Below are 18,814 nucleotides of genomic sequence, written 5' to 3'. Positions count from 1 at the left end.
AAGTCAAATCTCAAGTCTCTGAGCTAGAGTCCAAGTCAAATCTCAAGTCTCTGAGCTAGAGTCCAAGTCAAATCTCAAGTCTCTGAGCTAGAGTCCAAGTCAAATCTCAAGTCTCTGAGCAAGAGTGCAAGTCAAATCTCAAGTCTCTGAGCAAGAGTCCAAGTCAAGTCTCTGAGCTAGATTCCAAGTCAAGTCTCAAGTCACTCGTGGTTATAATGAATGCGTTCCATCCAGGCTGCTTATAGAACTGCACAGCTATAAGGAATTATGTAACTGTAACCTGTTTTTCACTTACAGAGCACAACCATGTAATGCGCAATGCAATAATGACAACACATCCCCCAGACTCTTAAAATAAATAAAACTGTAACGTTACATGATCAACAATAAACCTGGAACCTAACAGCAACCAACATTAATAATTAACGTGATGGGAGCCAGCGGGACATAAATGACCACCACAAGTTTGGCACGTAAATAAACGCTGAAGCAATAAGCAAGCTAACGTTAGATGGCCAATGCTGAGCTAAACATGATCACTTACCTCAGGTTACTAACCTATTGTGCATTCACATTCTTTGTTTGGGTCTTGTTGTATGAAGCTTTAAATCCAAAGTTTACGTTGTTCGGCTCAGCAGCTGCAGCTGTTTGTTGTCCTCTCTCACGTGCGGCTGCGCGCAGCTGATACTACGTGTTACGTAGGCGGGTTATAGGTAACGCAGGGAGGGAATAACAGCACGCTCATCAGACATTTCCTAAAAATAAACATTGTTCACGAGTCCCGCACCTCGAGTCCGAGTCAAGTCTGAAGTCTTTTGAGGACGAGTCTCAAGTCGAGTCTCAAGTCACTGTGTGCGCGACTGAAGTCGCACTCGATTCCGAGTCTCAAACTCGAGTCCCCATCTCTGGTTTGGAGAGGTACAAAAATAGGAAGTCCATACATCAGGTTGTACTTGAAGATCAACAGGTTGGCTTTAAAGGAACACATTGATTTGAAAAACTAGGAGACAACATGGCTTAAACGTTTCACTATGTAAGTGCAACTAAATGTTGGGACCTGGCATTTGAGTTTGCATGATGAAACAACACTGATGTCCCCGACACCCATGTGGCTCAACATACCCTCATATGGGGCAAGTTGAGCCAATAGTCCACTTTTTTTTGAAAAGCCATATTTTGAAAACAGTTTATTTTAGATCCAAATTGATTATTCCCAGGGATGCACCACATCCAAGACATTACTGTCATGTCCTCACTTTAAAGACACCTCAAGTAAAAACTAGTTCAACTCACCCTGCTCTCCCCTACAGCTCATGGAAATCAACTCCAGTATCTCAAAAATAATAAAGAAACGCCGACCTGAGAGGAGCTCTAATCAGCTAATTAAGGTTTCCTAAGCCTTTAATCTCTCAGTCTGGTTCTGGTGCTCACAATGAACTTTTCAATGATATTCAGATTTCTTTATTGCACCTGTACACTAATGGCTAAAGTGACAAACAAAAAGGAGCTTCACTACTCTTCTAACACAGGATATCAAAGGGATGGTGTTCTTATTATATCTGCACTTCATCAACTGACCATGTGTGGGCTGCCGTTTAAAAAAAAAAAATCTGGGATGAGTGAATAAAAACATTGCGGTCACTATTGATGTTACCTTGGCTGTTAAAAAAATGCCGGGAATGCGCAGGATGTTTGCTGTAGTGACAATTGTAGTGCCGATTCCCTCTGACCAATTAGTGGTCAGCAGTGTGTTGTCACGTCACCTTTTAGTACCGGCTCAGTTCACCTGGAATCTGATTAATAAAAAACTTTACTACAAAGAGCCCACTGTGCTTAACTATCTTACTTTTGACTGATGATCAATTTCTGCATATTTTAGGACAATATTAATTGTAAATATAAATAAATAATATATAAATAAAAATTATTTTGGCATGTGTTCAGCCGTGAGTAATGTCTGCAGGTAGTCCTCTGACTGCATAGAACCCAAACAACATTTACCAATAAGATAAGACGGCCAGTATGTAACCTGTTCGCTGCTGCTCCTTAAGCTCATTGCTTTGAGCGCATGGAGATATCTGAAGGAGATGCAGATTAGTATGTCAATATTTTCATCAGCTCAGTTCTTCTCTTATCTGGACACTGGTGGCTTAGAGAGATATTCTTAAGAAAACTCTTGAAACAAATTGATTTATATTTGAAACAGTTTGCGTGAATCCTTCCCCACTGGCAGCCCTGGCCACATACTAGTGTGCTGTTTTCAGAGCCTGTTGTTCACAGTTTTGGGTGTCTTAGTTCCAATGAAGGGAAATCTTAATGCTCCAGTATAAACAGTATTTTAAACAATGGTGTTCTTCCATCTTTGTTTCAACAGTTTGTTTGTCCCTGTCCTGTTTCAACATGACAATGTCCCCGTGCACAAAGCAGCTCCATACAGAAATCGTTTTCCCAGTTTGGTGTAGAAGAATTTGACTGACCCGCACAGAGTCCTGACCTCAGCCCCATCAAATACCTGGATCTCACTGATGCTCTGGTGTCTGAATGGGAACAAATCCCTGCAGGAGGAAAGACTGAAAGCAGAAGAGTGGAGGCAGCACATTGATGAACATGGTGTCACAGTCACTTATGGCTGCAATATTCAGCTGTCCACATACTTAACATGTAACATACCATGTTACTGGACTGCAGTGGTAAATCAAACACGTTTCTCTCTGCTTTTAACTAAACTGAGATGAATCAGTCACTGCCTGAGGCTCTGCCTATCACCCGTCATGATTAATGTTGTTGCTACTACACACACACACACACACACAGTAATAGCACTCCACATCAAATCCCAATTAATTAAATGCAAACGAGCACTCGCCATATCCCACAAGAAAAAGGACGAGCCAACCAGGGATTGCTGAATGAGTGCAGAGGAAGCAAAGCACAAAAGAGATCAATTTAGCAGAATGACTGCATCCAGACCAGCTGTAGTGGTGTGAGGGTAAAATGGTGGAGGATAGCGGCTGAACGTTTTGGGAGTCGTTGTTGACGGGTGTGAAAGTCACATTGAGGCTCAGCTGGTTTGTTGCAGTCAAGTAGCGATCTGCGGCGGCGGATCGATCTGTGTTTCAGATAAGATTGTTAAGCGTCTTAGAGGAGATGAGGCTGAAACCAGTCGAGCTGTTTGGTCCCTGTGAGATTAAAGAACGAGATAGTGTCTGATTAGCTGCACAAAATCCAGACCCATATGTCCCTGGAGTTTTTTATTTATTTTGATCATCTGAATAATATACATAATTTTCAACGACCTGATTTGTCACATTGTCTTCAACTTTAGACGCAACATTAGCACGTTGCTGACATGATGAGCCTGATTTTTCATTTAAATACAGAAGACAGTGTCATCATTTGAAATACCAAACTCCCTTGACCCGGCCAACAAAACAAGCACTCTTTTATCCTAAAACCCTGGTTCAGAGGGAAACAGCTTCGTCAGACCAAAGAGGAGGCCTTCAGAAGTGGGAACAGAGTCCTGTACAACCAGGCCAGGAACAGTCTGACTAAAGAGGTCAAAGCAGCAAAGAGATGCTACGCTGAAAAGCTAGGAAACAGCTTCACAGCCAGCGATCCTGCGTCAGTGTGGGGAGGCCTGCAGACCCTCACTAATCTCAGGAGACCATCCCCCACCTCTGCTGGTACTCAATGACTGGCTGGCAGCCCCCCACACTCTGCCCCCCATCACCATACTCAACAGCCCTGTGTCTGCTGTGGAATCCTTCAGGTTTCTGGGATCCACTGTGTCCCAGGACCTGAAGTGGGAGCCCATCACGGACACCATCATCAAGAAGGCCCAGCAGAGGATGTACTTCCTGCGCCAGCTCAGGAAGCTCAAGCTGTCTAAGGACCTGCTGATCCACTTCTACATAGACCATCATCCAGTCTGTCCTCTGCACGTCCATCACTGTCTGGTTTGGATCTGCCACCAAAAAGGACAGGAGCAGACTACAACGGACAGTCAGGACTGCAGAAAAGATCACTTATTTATTCACCATTCTCTATTTCAGTGCTGTTCATACTGTTATATTATATATACTATATACCAAATCCACCTACCTCATGCACGTAACACCTGCACATAATACTTATTTATTCCAGCACTCATCACACTGTGTACATGTATGCTTGTCTGTGTATGTGCACCTGTAGATCACATCCAGAGTCAAATTCCTTGTATGTGTATAGATACCTGGCAAATAAAGCTGATTATGATTTTCAAACAGCTCACACAACAGAGGACACATTTTAGGTTTGCCAGCAGAGATTATTTTACTGAAACCGGTGGACAGCCAAAGCTCCGTCATCCTGCAGCTGCAGTCATAATCTCAGCTACAGCCTCAGCAGCAGTCAGTGAGAGAGCTCTGTTTAATTATCTATGTAGCTGCAATGAAACAGACTTGAGCCTGAGCAGTCTCAGCTGAGGGTTCGCCCACACGCATTGTGGTCTACTACATAACACTATCATAACACATCTCAGCCTCTCTCTGTGGGTCAGAGGGAATGCCAAACGTAACACATAAGAATTTCAGAGAAAAACAAAATCCGTTCCCGATTCTCCCTTTTCTACACCACCAAATCCATGCTGATACTGCGGCTGCACTGATACTTTTTAGTGAGAGAAAAGACTGTGGCACGAACTTAGAAATATTGTGCTAGACTGCGATGCAATGCCACTTTTCAAGGCCTGACTTTAATCTTTCCTGGGATCTGTTGACCTTGTTAGCGTTCATCACAACGAAAGATTCAATTACGGTCATTTTAAAATCCTGTCTCAGAGTGTTACGAAGGTTTTGGGTTGTCTGAAAAAACTTTACATTAATGAATCTATTACTAAAGTGGTGTGATGGAACTGATGCTTTTATTTTAGATGACTCACTTATAAGATAAATTTCACCATCTCAACCAACACGTTCTCATCTCAGGGTGTCAAATACTGAAAGCCGGACAAAGCATATGTATTTGACGGACATGGACTGGGATGTACTGGCACTGAAATTCAGCCCGGGACTTGACACCCACCTCTTGAGTTTGTACAAGCAAGGCACTACTGCACTGAACAAGACCAGGTCAGGCAAACCTGAGTCAGTCAGAGTGCCAAAATACTTAAATACAATCAAAAACTACAATGCAGTCCTATAAAATAGAGCTGTGTGTGTGCATAAAAATCAAAGCAATTGATCGCCAGTCGTTATGTGTGAACTACACAACGACGCATGAAAACGTCTCCCTGGCGCATTTCTGACACATCGCCGACGTCTGCCAGATATCTAGCACGCCAAATATCTGGAGGAGTCGGCCGACTCGACATCCACATCCAGCCTATGAGAGCAGGCAGCTACTTTTTCACTGCAAAACACTTTTTACTCCCCTCCAGCTCTCTGTAGCTCAGATGATCCCTGATACCTGCGTTTGCTGATCCATTCTTTCACACAGATTCTTTGTCTTTATAATTACTCTTTATAATAACAAACAACAGCTGTTTCGTGTGTAGGTTCGTCTCATTTCCTGTTTCACATTTCACGTGTGTTTTCTTGACAAAATGTGGTTTGGAGACCAGCGTAGTGTGTCACCAATCAGCCACGTAGTGTGAACGCCTTCAAGACTCCTGTCACTAGACGGCAAGTTGTGTAGTGTGAACCTTAACACTAACCAATAGGCACGCAAAGAACTGCCAAGTAGCACATCTCGATAGGTAGCATAAAGCGACAGAACACCAGTCACGGCTCTTTAAAAGTTGAACATAAGAAACTGAAAAATAAAAACTCCGGCCAGCCATACGGGATTGTTCCCAAAATTCTAGATGGCCAGTCTGCACATGGAAACCTTCAGCGTCCGTACGAGACGTCCGTATGTTTAGGTTATAAATGCAGTGTGTGTTTTGGGTTGAAATAAGTACATTACATAACAGTGGATGGGTTACAATGGAGTTACTTGAAAGATCAAGGGTGTCCCATACAGACACTGAAGGGTACCTTGTGTTTTTTTATTTGTGGCCATCTCAAAGTGTCCATATTTACTGTCGGGCTATCTCACCGGTACCCAAAACCCAAACACACCAAGGCAGCCCCCCCCCTTTTGCGTTGTTTCTGTAAAGTAAAAGCAGCACCAGCAGTTTCTGCAGCTGTAAACACGATGATAATGATGACATATGCACCACGTACAGGCGCGGAACACACAGTCAGTCAGTCAGTGAGCTGTAGAGTCGACTAATGACGAGACCGCAGACTGAGGAAGGGTGATAAAGGGGTGAAAGGTGGTAAAGTGACTTCAACACATCTCTGTGTTACTGTGAAGTGAGATCAGGTGTGTTATAGTGTGTGTGTGTGTTGGATGTGTCTTTCAGACCAGGATTAGTATTTTTAATAATTTCTTTTGTCCTAAATGTTTAATGTGTCATTCAGATGTCTGTTCTCAGCACCAGTTTAAATATTCACACATGCATGTAAATGTTTAAGTGACATTTGTTTTTTGTGCTTTTCACTGAGAAAATTGATGCTTTCAAATTGATGGAGACCGTCTGACTTGCAGTCTTAACAATGCTTGCGTCTCTATGGAAACAGCAATTCCACTATTAGCCAAATCAATCAGGTTTTTGTGCCAGAATATAACAGATAATATCCCAGCTTAGTGTGTTGGGCTATGGGCTTATCCCTCACTGTAAACAGGACACAGTGTCCAACGGTTTAAACACTACGAGGTTGCCTGTTGTTCTGTCCAACATTTTTGTGCAGAGAAATAATGATATTAGCTGTGAGAATAAATGGAGTTAAAGAAACAGCCATGCAAACAGGTTGTGGTTTGAATATTTATTTATGGTAAGTTATACCTTTTGTTCCATGTTTTCTGTTAAATTTGTTAAATTTGTCCTTGTGTGTTTATTTGCACTTTACTTCCTGTGTTATTTTGTAGTAGTTCTGCCTCTTGTATCTTGTCTGGCTTTTTAAATGTTCATTTTCTTTGGATTCCTGTTACTCGTGCACTTTGGATCGTTGGTTCCTTGGATTGCCTGCCTCTTTTGTTGTAAGTTTCTCTACCTAGTGTGCTGCATTTGGGGGTCCAAATCCCTCCTACCTGTGTTTGCACTTGACTAACCACAACAGCATCAGAGTGACCCCTCGTGCACCTTTGCCTACCTGCAGCCGGAGAAGCAGAATTCCAGCTTCAGGAATGGTGTGAACCATTTCAGTGCTTCCCCTGGCCTTTCCTGTAGCCCCACCATCCCCACAAGATGTCCACTCGTACACAGGAAATATCAAACTCCATTTCATTCCTGAGCACACCCATTGTCCCCAGAGGATGAACTCTCAACAGTCCTCTAGGGCCAACTTCAGGCCAAACCTTGCACAAAACGATAACCTCCTTTGTTGACCTTCCTGCTAGAATAAATAAATGATCAGTAGGGTGTTCATTCTGTCCGATATTTCGGTATTGTTGGGTGTAATGCGAACAGCCTCTTGACAGTGAATGCAGTGGTGGAGTTTTGAGTTTTATTACGGAGTAACGCTGATGTGTGACTGGCTGTTTTTGTTTCCAGGACACGGCGGGGCAGGAGCGTTATCGCACCATCACCACGGCATACTACCGCGGCGCCATGGGCTTCATCCTCATGTATGACATAACCAACGAGGAGTCCTTCAACGCCGTCCAGGACTGGTACGCGATTACCCAGGAAGCTATTCTTCTGTGTGTTTGATACTCAAGTGAAATGTTTTAAAATGTGCTTTCAGGGCCACTCAGATTAAGACGTACTCGTGGGACAACGCCCAGGTGATCATGGTGGGCAACAAGTGCGACATGGACGAGGAGAGAATCGTACCTCCAGAGAAAGGAAAACACCTCGCCGACCAGTTAGGTGAGATGTTGCTGCATGAGAGCTACTAAAATACTCTTCAGCTCAGGTTTCAGAGCTTAACAGAACTCTGATATCCAGAGAGAGGTTCATGTTTCCAAAACGACCTCCAGCGGGGTGTGAGGATGAGCCTCCAGGAGAATGTATCATGTGTCATCTAGATAGTTTTTCGCTGCTTTGAATAAGAAACAATAAAATAAATTTAACGTTTCAGTAACCAAAACAACATTTTGTCTGGCTTTCACCAGCTCCCAGTAGCGTAATGTAGTAACAAAGGGCCCCAGTGCAAGCTGTTATGATGGGGCCCTTGGGCTACACAGTTACGAAATACACTGCGTTCTTGTCCACAAGGGAACGCTATATTGGCAAATTTATGTGCCTTATTTCCTCGTTTTGCCACGGTTTAACAACTGATAAGATTAGATGCAGTAAATACCTCATTTAAAGCTCCTTAAATCGATTTATTTCCATATTAAAATCTTCAATTCAACTGTCCTCTTTGTGTGCGTCTGTCTCCAACACACACACACACTGCAGCAGCTCGACGCAGCAGTCTAAAGTAAAGTACCATCATGTGATGGATTTTAGAGTCGGACTGTGTCAACTAGACTTTTGGAAAGTACAGAAGTCAAAGAGAAAGTTATAAGGAGCATGGCAGGTCCTGTCGTTGTCAGAATCCTGAAACGTTTCACGCTCAGTGTGCTGAAATGACGCACACTTTTTCGGGCATTTTCAGTAGAATAACCTCCCGAATCATGACAACCACATTCCTCTTCAACAGAGAGGCAAGACATTATGTTGAAACACATGTTCTGAGAACAGGCCAGATAAGCTAAGGGCCACTCAGCGGCGAGCCCTGACCCCTGTGGCTCAGGAGATAGAGCGGGTTGCCCGTTAATCGGAAGGTTGGCGGTTCAATCCCCGGCTCAGTGAATGAATGTGAGTGAATGGTGAATGCAGATGTAGTGTAAAAGTGGTCGAAAAGACTAGAAAGACGCTATACAAATATAGGGCATTTACATAACAGCCTGTAAAACAGCAGCCGCACCAAATCCACTGAAAAAGCCCTTGTGAATTTACTCACCTATTTGAAAGGCATCCGACGAGCCTGCATTGAGCAAAATATTTGACAATGTCAATCTTATTTGGGAGCTTTGCAACCCTCTGCTCCTGTCTTGTCACGTGATCAAATAGAACCTCAAGATTGGGCAGCCATATACATTATGAAAGGGTTCCTTGTGCAGCAATCATCACTGCATATGTGGGCAACGTGACACAAATACCAAGAAATAAGACTAAATTCGTTCTGTGTTTTGATATTTCACTGTACCTTATAGCCTACTGCTTGCTTACTGCCGTGGTGTTAGACACCACAGCAAAAGGGGGAAATGCACAAATGAGTGTATATATACCACCTGATCTCCTTAGGGAATATAGATTGTGATAAAATGGGTGTTCACTGTTGATTGATGACTTTTAATGCATTTTTACCATGTAAATACCAGCCTTTGCTGTCGCTGCTTTGATTAAGAAGCCAAATTGGACGTGTGAGAATTCAGAAAACGTAGTTGTTCCATTCTTGCACGCAGGTTTACCGCTCACAGTTTGTGATCAGTTTTCCAACAATGGGTCGATGATTTCAGACGGAGGTGAACACAACCAGCTTCTCATTTCTCATCACCAACATCGATATTACAGACTGAAATGAATGCTTTCGCTGGTCAGCGGTATATAATCATGATATAATGGTAACTCAGTGACGTGTATTGATGCAAAAGAGCCAGCATCTTTGCCAGTTGATGATCCATGTAGAAGACTTGGATATAAAGGAGCAGCATTGCTCTTGTGCTGTGGTGTAGAGCTAGTTAGCCCAGGAACAAAAAATAAACTGTTACTGTTACTTTCTACACTGTTGATTTGTTAAGATACACTGACGCATAATAAGTAATTGGACAATCAGCACCGAGGTTAAGTTCATGATTTATTATTTACAGTTTCAAAGAATAAGTTTCACTTTTTACATTAGAAAAGGCTTTGAGGATGACGACTAACCGATGAGTTTCTCTTCCGAGTCTAATAAAGAGCAGAACAGAACACGTGTGAGGTAAATTTAAGTCAAAAAGTGTACATGATACACATATTGAGATCATTCAGTGTGACTTACACTTCCCAAGGAAATCAATAATAAACCTGCTTAGAAATCCTAGAAAAAAGACGCTTGCTTCAGAATCTTTAAGATTTCGTCAGAGTAATCCAGTGATAGTTCTCTGTACGTCGTTGGGTACGCTGCAAACAGGAGCTGCTAACTGCTAATTCAGCTTCTTTAAATAGTGATAATTTGCCAAGATAATAAAACAAATTTGTGAAAAACTGCCTCGTCCTAATTAGATGTGTGTTAGCATGTCTCCATCTCTCAGATAAGCAGCTCCTCCTGCAGAAAAATCACAGAGATCCACTTTAAAATATAAGGACGATTCTCCAGACGGGATTTAAATGGCAGGAGGAGCAGTGAATTCACAGAAAAGCGGGGGGTGAAAAGTGACCTACATACTCAGCTCAAAACGGGATTAAAATCCCTGACCAGTGCAAGAAATGTTAAAATCACTTCACCTTCCCTGGAGACATAAATCCTGTCTGAATGGGGCAGATAACACAACCCTGTATAGTACATTTTCATTTATTTTATCATTCCTGTGCAGAATTCAACAGGTTCACCAGGTAAACTCCAGGAGAGAATGACTTCGCTCTGGGGTGTGAGTGCTGAGGAATACTGAAATAATATAATTTTTTTTTAGTTAAGAAAGCATACCACTTGTTTTAGCTCTACTGCTGGGAGCTATTTACGTCTCGAAATGAGAGTTTGCTCCTGCAAAATCATATTACGAAAGACATAGCCCATGCAGCACAACGTGACTGAACTAGTTTCAGATATTGGATTCATATCGGAGGCATTTATCCAGCCTCACGTTCAAACATGTGGGCTGGGATCACAGGATACAAGTAGATATTTGTGAAGTGGGAAGAAGAGTCTAAGCATAGTAAACACACTTTGAGATGCTCAAATAAATAAATAAACACACCCAAGTTAAGTCAGAAAACACTCTCTAGCCTAAAGCCTATAGATCATGTTGTAAATGTTTAGGCTACTCGTTTCCAAACCTTTTGGCTTCAAACAAAGCAACGTCTACGACGTGGTGAGAGGACAGCCAAAGACAGACAGAATGTGAGCGGGTCTGATTCAAACCTGCAAAAAGGATTCATAGCCACTAAATACCGGCTTAAAGCGTGATTTGCTCTTGTGCAGGCAAAGGTGGAGCAACTGAGCATAAACATATATAGCCAAGTAGAAACCATTTGGAGACTGCAAGACTACCTAAATGTTCATATAACAAAACCTCCTTTTTTCATTACGACTGCCTAAAGCCCCTTTTCCAGAGAATGGAAACAGCTCAACTCGACTTTTTTGGTTTTCTATGGGGGAAAAGTTGTACCTGTACCTGCTACCAGGTACTGTGTTTCCTATCATCTCCGTCGAGTTTCCAAGCGAGCTGAGGCGATACTAAAATGTGACGTGAAAACACAGCAGACTGTTGATTGGTCAGAGAGAATATTCACTAATCACTGCGTCATCACAGCGCGCAGCAGATAGAGGCCAGCAGCAGAAAGGGAAAAGTGATGACGCATCAAAACAGTGCTCCCGCCGTCACACAGACCGCTGCAGCAACAACGGCAGCTGGAAGGTTTTCATACCGCTTATCTGTCTTTACATTCTGAGGAAGGTTTAAACGTTTTAACTTGAAAAAGAGAAAGCTGTGTGTGGCGTTGCGATGACGACCAGCCACATTGAAGGGTGCTATCTGCAATATATAATGGAGGACGGCGGGCCAAAACCGAGGCGAGTGGAGCCTGTGCTGGTAATGGAAAAACGGCTTAAATGAAGCTGCATATATTCACCTTAAACTGTTTGACACTTCTGTTTCCTCCTGCAGGCTTTGAGTACTACGAGGCGAGCGCCAAGGAGAACATCAACGTGCGGCAGGTCTTCGAGCGCCTGGTGGACATCATCTGCGTGAAGATGTCGGAGCGCGTGGACGTGGAGGCGCCGGCGGCTCCCGGCATGAAGACCACCAGACTGACCGACAAGCCCGCCCAGCTACCTCAGAAGTGCTGCTGATCGTCCGTCGCCCGTTTATCCCTCTGCTGTTGCCTCGTCCGCTCCCCAAAGCTCTCGAGAAAAAGAAAAAAAAAAACAGATTAACTATTGTAACATTCCTCAACACACTCTCTCTGCTTCAGTCCATGTTTGTGAGCAGTCAATAATCACTACGCCTGCTGCGATTTCTGCTAGCTAACATTTAAATAGCAAGTTTCATCCCCTTCCCGTCCCCAAGTATCCGACCCTTACATAGGTGGAGTAGTAAGGGTGCAGCGTACTCCTGACAAAGTTTTATTTGGCGTCTTTGAAAAGGTTATAGAGCCACTGTTGGTACATATCGCTGTGAGGAAAGGCATGCATGCTAACTGCGACTGATGTTTAATGAAATTCACGCTAGATTCCCGGGTTTAGAAGTGGCTAGAAGCTTGGTGACTTGGGAATACTCGCAGGGCTAGTTGGTGAACCACTGTAGCTGAGGAATTAACAGCTAACACGCACTTGTCAGTTACATTTGTTCTCCAAGTTGTATAGCTTGGTTGTTGACATTTTACTCAAGAGGCGTATTTGAATCATCGTCTCGTGTCTCATAATTGTCTGCAAACCATTTTGTGGAGCAGTTTATAGTCTTGACTAGGGCTGTCCCCGACTAAGGATAGTCGAATCAGAAAAGTCTTGCCTAGAGTCGACTGACTAAACTGAGGCTTATCGTCGACCCTTTTCTCTCAGCTCACCTGCCATTCCCCGATCTTGTGCCGAGTTTTGCGTGCGTGCTGTGCGGCCGACACATGCATGCACGCCGCTGTTCCTCACAGGTCTATTTCAAGTACTATTTAAAAACAATATGATGTTCTTTGTGTGGTTCATCAATGGTGACAAATGATCCAAGTGTCCCGCGAGGTGCGGACAACTCGGCACAACACCGGTGAAGCTGGAGCTCGGCCTCTTCAGCAGGTGTTCCTATTCTGCCACTACACACATACGCCTACGCCCCCCTTCCTTAAGGGTTAGGGTTATAATTTTGGATTTATTCATGCACTTTAAAAACATTTCTTAAGAGCTTTTTTCTTTTTACATGTTTATTTAGAGCATTAATTATTGAATTTTATATTGTAATAGTCAGCATATTAACTTACTGGGGTAAAACTGGTGGCTCTGTGTAAAACTCAGACATTGAGCACCCCCATATCGGCAAAATGGCATGATCCTCGCTACATGCTCCACCCAATGATGCATCAAATCTTCGACTATTCGGGGTCAGCCCTAATCTTGACAGAGGAGACACAACACAGCCAAAGGTCAGCTCCGTCATGAAAATTTGTGTGTCACACTTCACCAAAACTTGACAGGAAAGATATTTACGGATTCACTTTGTCCCTGCGAGGGAATCCTCTGATCTTAGTGATTACATTGAAATAAATAGATTATAATAGAGAATAGACAGGGAAGCAAGTCTCAACGAGGTATCGCGCAGACCTGCTGTTCGGTTAATGAGTTGATCCTGTCAAGGAAGAGGGTTCAAAACTGATAAAATAACGTCATATTCAAAGTCAGAACAAGTATAAAAGAAAATCGTTAAGCGTAAGTGCAACACACATCGGCTGGGTCATGAAGTCTTGCGTCATTTGACATGCATCAATTGAGACTTATAGCACATACCAGAGGTGCCGTAAGTACGGTAGGTGCAGTAGCCAGGATCTGCAGAGATGCAAAAAAACATTAAAGGAGTGAAAGATTGTGCTGGTGAGATTTACAAACTCTTACGAAGAGTTAATAGGCACTTACGCTTGATATTAGGACATTGGCGAATACTGACAACCTGCATCAAGATGTCGCTGTTGTGTGCGCTTTACAGACAACAACTGGTGCGAGTGTTTTGAGGCACGTGGTGTGTGTGGTGCTCTTTCCCTGCAGGTTGAGATGCATCTTCCAAACTTGCACCAGAAACACCCCCAAAGTTGTTGAGACGTACAAGCGTCCTGATCATGGGTGACTGCCGCGCTTCACTTTGGTTGCACAACCACAGAAAGACGCCAAATGTGATTTTGTAGAGAGTGCACTGCTGAAAGGAGCTGGAAGCAGGGTCCACAGGTAAGCACAGCACTGCCTCGCCTCTCAAAGTGTAGCACAACGAGAAACTTAACAGCACCACAGCTGCTCATGTTCACAAGTTTACAGGTCGCAGTCTTTCACCGAGTCACCTGCCGAAACATCAGATAGGCTGCTTCTCAAATAGCTAGTAATAGTGAGTCCACTCGAATACAATTATGCCTATAGCCCACTAACTGTTACTGGCCTTACTTAGTGCTGAAAGACGCTTTAGGGCTACACCACCAGTGCACAACTCCCAGGTAGGGCTGCAGCCGAAATCATTTGACTTAACAGGAGCGGGTCGAGTCCAAGACTGACACATGCCCAATAAACTGTCTGACGTACAGACAGCTGCACTTTCCTTAACACACTTTATTACAACACTTGAAATTATGTTTACGCCAGAGCCCCAAGCAGGATTAGGACAGTAACTAAATTCACATTATTTTAAATGCAAATGAACAGCACAGAGGCACATTGCATTCACCAAAGGAAAAAACAGGCGATGTTTTCTAATAATTATGACTTTTGCATCGTTTAATTACCAGAAAATATTTTCATCTTGACATTAGGGGATACAGAGTCATAAAAACAAGATGAAAAAACAAGATGTAGAAGTCATAATTACGAAAAAAAACCATCTCCCTTTTTTGTCATTGGTGAATCAATGTAATGATCAAACTGGCTGAATGATGCTCCATTTTGCCCAAATCCTCTAAGACTGAAAGACCGAAGGACAAGAAATCAGGGATAACTGAGTCGCTGACCCCCCACGTCAGGGTTTGAGGTCATTGAAGTCACAAGCTTGTCTTGTGTGCACAAAACAAATTCAAGTCTGCAAATCCAGATGATCTCAGCACTTGCTAGGACACAATTATGAGCACAATCCTTAATTGCTGTGACCTCATTTTCAAATCTGTTCTTCACAGTTTCCTCCAGCTGTTTCGTCAGATAAGATACAGGAGCTAACATGCTGCTGCTTAACTTCCAGGTTAATTTAAAATGTCTCCTGCCTCGTACAATCAGTTCTTTAGCTTTGAACAAGACGCTCTGTTTATATAATGTGTTTCTGATCTACTGTAGCAGCCACAGTGCTCTTAATGGTGTTTCAGCCGATGCCTCACTGCTCAGTGTTTCCCACAGGATTTTAAGAGATTATGGTTGGTGGGCCTCGGACCCTCTTTTGGGCATGCGCCCCCCCCCCCCCCGGAAGAAAACTTTGTACATTTTAAAGTTAAATGCATTAATTTGATGCAAAATGAAGAGGCAATGTATGAAGAACTTTGCACTCTTGTAAACAACATTGTGCTCTAGTAAACTATTTGATCATAAACCCATTGTAGAGCTATAAATGGTGATGAAACAAAAGTCAGCAAATTTATTTAGTGTTTTTCCAGCTGCTGTAAATAATGTTGTACGTGGTTCTCGTACGGCGTAACATGAAGACTTCACAGCCTCTCTTCAGGCAGGACTCTCATACTGCAGCACTTGTCTTTGTAAAGAGACAAACTGACAGGATAAAGTCTCTAACCTGCCTGTCAGTGGATTTACCATAAAGGCTTTAAAACGTGTGCACTCCAAATGTAGGTGCGGCTTGCTTAATTGCCTCCTCACAAACAAGTGACAGAAACAGACGTTACCGTAGTTACTTCAAAAGAAAAGTGGTAGTGTATTACAGGCATGGAAGGATTACTGAAGGGGCATAAAGGCCAAGGGGCCCGAGTGTCAGGTGGTCTAGAAGTGAGTTTTAATCATATACAGCCCAATATCACAAATTTGCCTCAAGGTGCTTTACTGTTTACGACACCCTCTATCCTTTGACCGTTGATTCGGATAAGGAAAACTCTTGTTGCAAAGTTTATAAAAACATCTACAAAAAAAAATCCTATCCTACAGACAAATGGCCACAAAAAGACACAACGCAACTAAAAGAGATGCAAAACAACCACAAACACACACAACTACAAACAGACCCAAAACAACCACAAACACACACAACTACAAACAGACACAAAACAACCACAAACACACACAACTACAAACACACAACTACAAACAGACCCAAAACAACCACAAACACACACAACTACAAACAGACCCAAAACAACCACAAACACACACACCTACAAACAGACACAAAACAACAATAAACAGACCCAAAACAACCACAAACACACATAACTACAAACAGACACAAAACAACCATAAACACACACAACTACAGACACAAAACAACCACAAACACACACAACTACAAACAGACACAAAACAACCACAAACACACACAACTACAAACAGACACAAAACAACCATAAACAGACACAACTACAGACACAAAACAACCACAAACACACACAACTACAAACAGACACAAAACAACCACAAACAGACCCAAACAACCACAAACAGACCCAAACAACCACAAACACACACAAAACAACAATAAACAGACCCAAAACAACCACAAACACACACAACTACAAACAGACACAAAACAACCACAAACAGACCCAAAACAACCACAAACACACACAACTACAAACAGACACAAAACAACCATAAACAGACACAACTACAGACACAAAACAACCACAAACAGAACCAAAACAACCACAAACACACACAACTACAAACAGACACAAAACAACCACAAACAGAACCAAAACAACCACAAACACACACAACTACAAACAGACACAAAACAACAATAAACAGACCCAAAACAACCACAAACACACACAACTACAAACAGACCCAAAACAACCACAAACAGACCCAAACAACCACAAACACACATGACTACAAACAGACACAAAACAACAATAAACAGACCCAAAACAACCACAAACACACACAACTACAAACAGACACAAAACAACCATAAACAGACACAACTACAGACACAAAACAACCACAAACACACACAACTACAAACAGACACAAAACAACCACAAACACACACAACTACAAACAGACACAAAACAACAATAAACAGACCCAAAACAACCACAACACACACAACTACAAACAGACACAAAACAACCATAAACAGACACAACTAAAGACACAAAACAACCACAACACACACAACTACAAACACAAAACAATCATAAACAGACACAACTAAAGACACAAAACAACCACAAACACACACAACTACAAACAGACACAAAACAACAATAAACAGACCCAAAACAACCACAAACACACACAACTACAAACAGACACAAAACAACCATAAACAGACACAACTACAGACACAAAAAAACCACAAACACACACAACTATAAACAGACACAAAACAACCATAAACAGACACAACTACAAACAGACACAAAACAACCATAAACAGACACAAAACAACCACAAACAGACACAACTACAAACAGACACAAAACAACCATAAACAGACACAAAACAACCACAAACAGACACAAAACAACCATAAACAACCACAAAACAACCACAAACAGACACAAAACAACCACAAACAGACACAACTACAAACAGACACAAAACAACCATAAACAGACACAAAACAACCACAAACAGACACAAAACAACCATAAACAACCACAAAACAACCACAAACAGACACAACACAACCACAAACAGACACAAAACAACTGCATTTGGCCTTTTACATGTCTGTGTACAGGGACCCATTGTTTCACAGTCAGTCCATGATTGCAGGATAACATAACGATATGCTCTGTCATGTTTTGTAAAAAGGAAATCAGAACTCAGGGTTAGAGTTTCAGACATGTACCCAGCATGGAGACCTGTGAAGTTAATCTAAATACACAGTTGAGCAAAACACAAGACCTCCTGACTTTGGAAGAATGATATTTTGAATAAAGAGAATCTGTTCGTCGCTGTGGGAACTAAGTGCTGAGAGTAAATTACCTCTTTGACCCCAACTGTAATTAATGGAAAAGAGAAACAGAGCAGGAGGTTTCAGAACTGCAAATCCTTTCAAGTTGTAATCTCTGAGAGTTTTATTATATTATACTCAAGTTTTGGTCCTGAGTGTAGCATCACTGTGTTGGTGTCTTCTTTAGCCTTCTTTTATTAAAACAAAGCAACACGATGAATTCCCTCAGCCCACAGTTTGTTTGGCTGTAAACTTAAACACCAGTACACACACAGTACACCTGGATTTATAAACCACCAGTAACCACAGGTGTCGCCAAATCAATCAGGAATGAAATATTAAGGCTTAAGATAAACTTTAAGTAAGATATACATGTCCGATTGATTAAAGGCACTGCATAACCGACGGTCACAAATATCAGAGGCATGACATTTCTTCACTAACAGACTGTAGTTCTGACAGCCAGCTGAAAGGATGAGCTGTTGTATTGTGACACCTCGCTCTGTTTCTACTTTGCTGGCTGTCAGCTGACACAATGGGACTCAGTCAGCGTGTGCGAGACGTCGGTTTGTGTTTCAAACTACCAAAACTGACAATATGCGGCTTTGAAGAAGGATGAACAAGGAAGATGTACTGCTTGTTCTCATCAAGAGACAAAATTACTCCTCATAACTTCAGTTACACTCTGTCCTTATTTACTCTCACTACTTGTTTTGCTCCTGTGAATCCCTCTCTGCATGTCAGGGCGGCATCCAGGTCATATTTATGCAAGGAAGGTTTAAATCGAGGGCAAATGGACTTG

At 42.4% G+C, this 18,814-nt stretch overlaps 1 protein-coding gene across 1 annotated transcript in view; it reads left to right on the top strand.

Moving 5' to 3' along the window:
- The window catches only part of rab3b (RAB3B, member RAS oncogene family), a 28,258-nt gene extending 12,721 nt beyond the window's left edge, over nucleotides 1-15,537 (top strand). Inside the window, exons 3-5 of the mRNA XM_038714967.1 lie at nucleotides 7,580-7,698; nucleotides 7,773-7,897; nucleotides 11,884-15,537. Coding sequence (XP_038570895.1) covers nucleotides 7,580-7,698; nucleotides 7,773-7,897; nucleotides 11,884-12,068 — 429 coding nt within the window. The 3' untranslated portion in view covers nucleotides 12,069-15,537. The remainder of the gene's footprint in view (nucleotides 1-7,579; nucleotides 7,699-7,772; nucleotides 7,898-11,883) is intronic.
- The last annotated feature ends 3,277 nt before the right edge of the window (nucleotides 15,538-18,814 follow it).

The sequence above is a fragment of the Micropterus salmoides genome, unplaced genomic scaffold (assembly GCF_014851395.1).
Source record: "Micropterus salmoides isolate LMB-PRFRI ecotype aquatic unplaced genomic scaffold, ASM1485139v1 Ms_hic_scaffold_13, whole genome shotgun sequence".
Classification (NCBI taxonomy): domain Eukaryota; kingdom Metazoa; phylum Chordata; class Actinopteri; order Centrarchiformes; family Centrarchidae; genus Micropterus; species Micropterus salmoides.
Note: the sequence above shows the minus strand (reverse complement) of the source record. Positions and strands in the feature narration are given on the sequence as shown.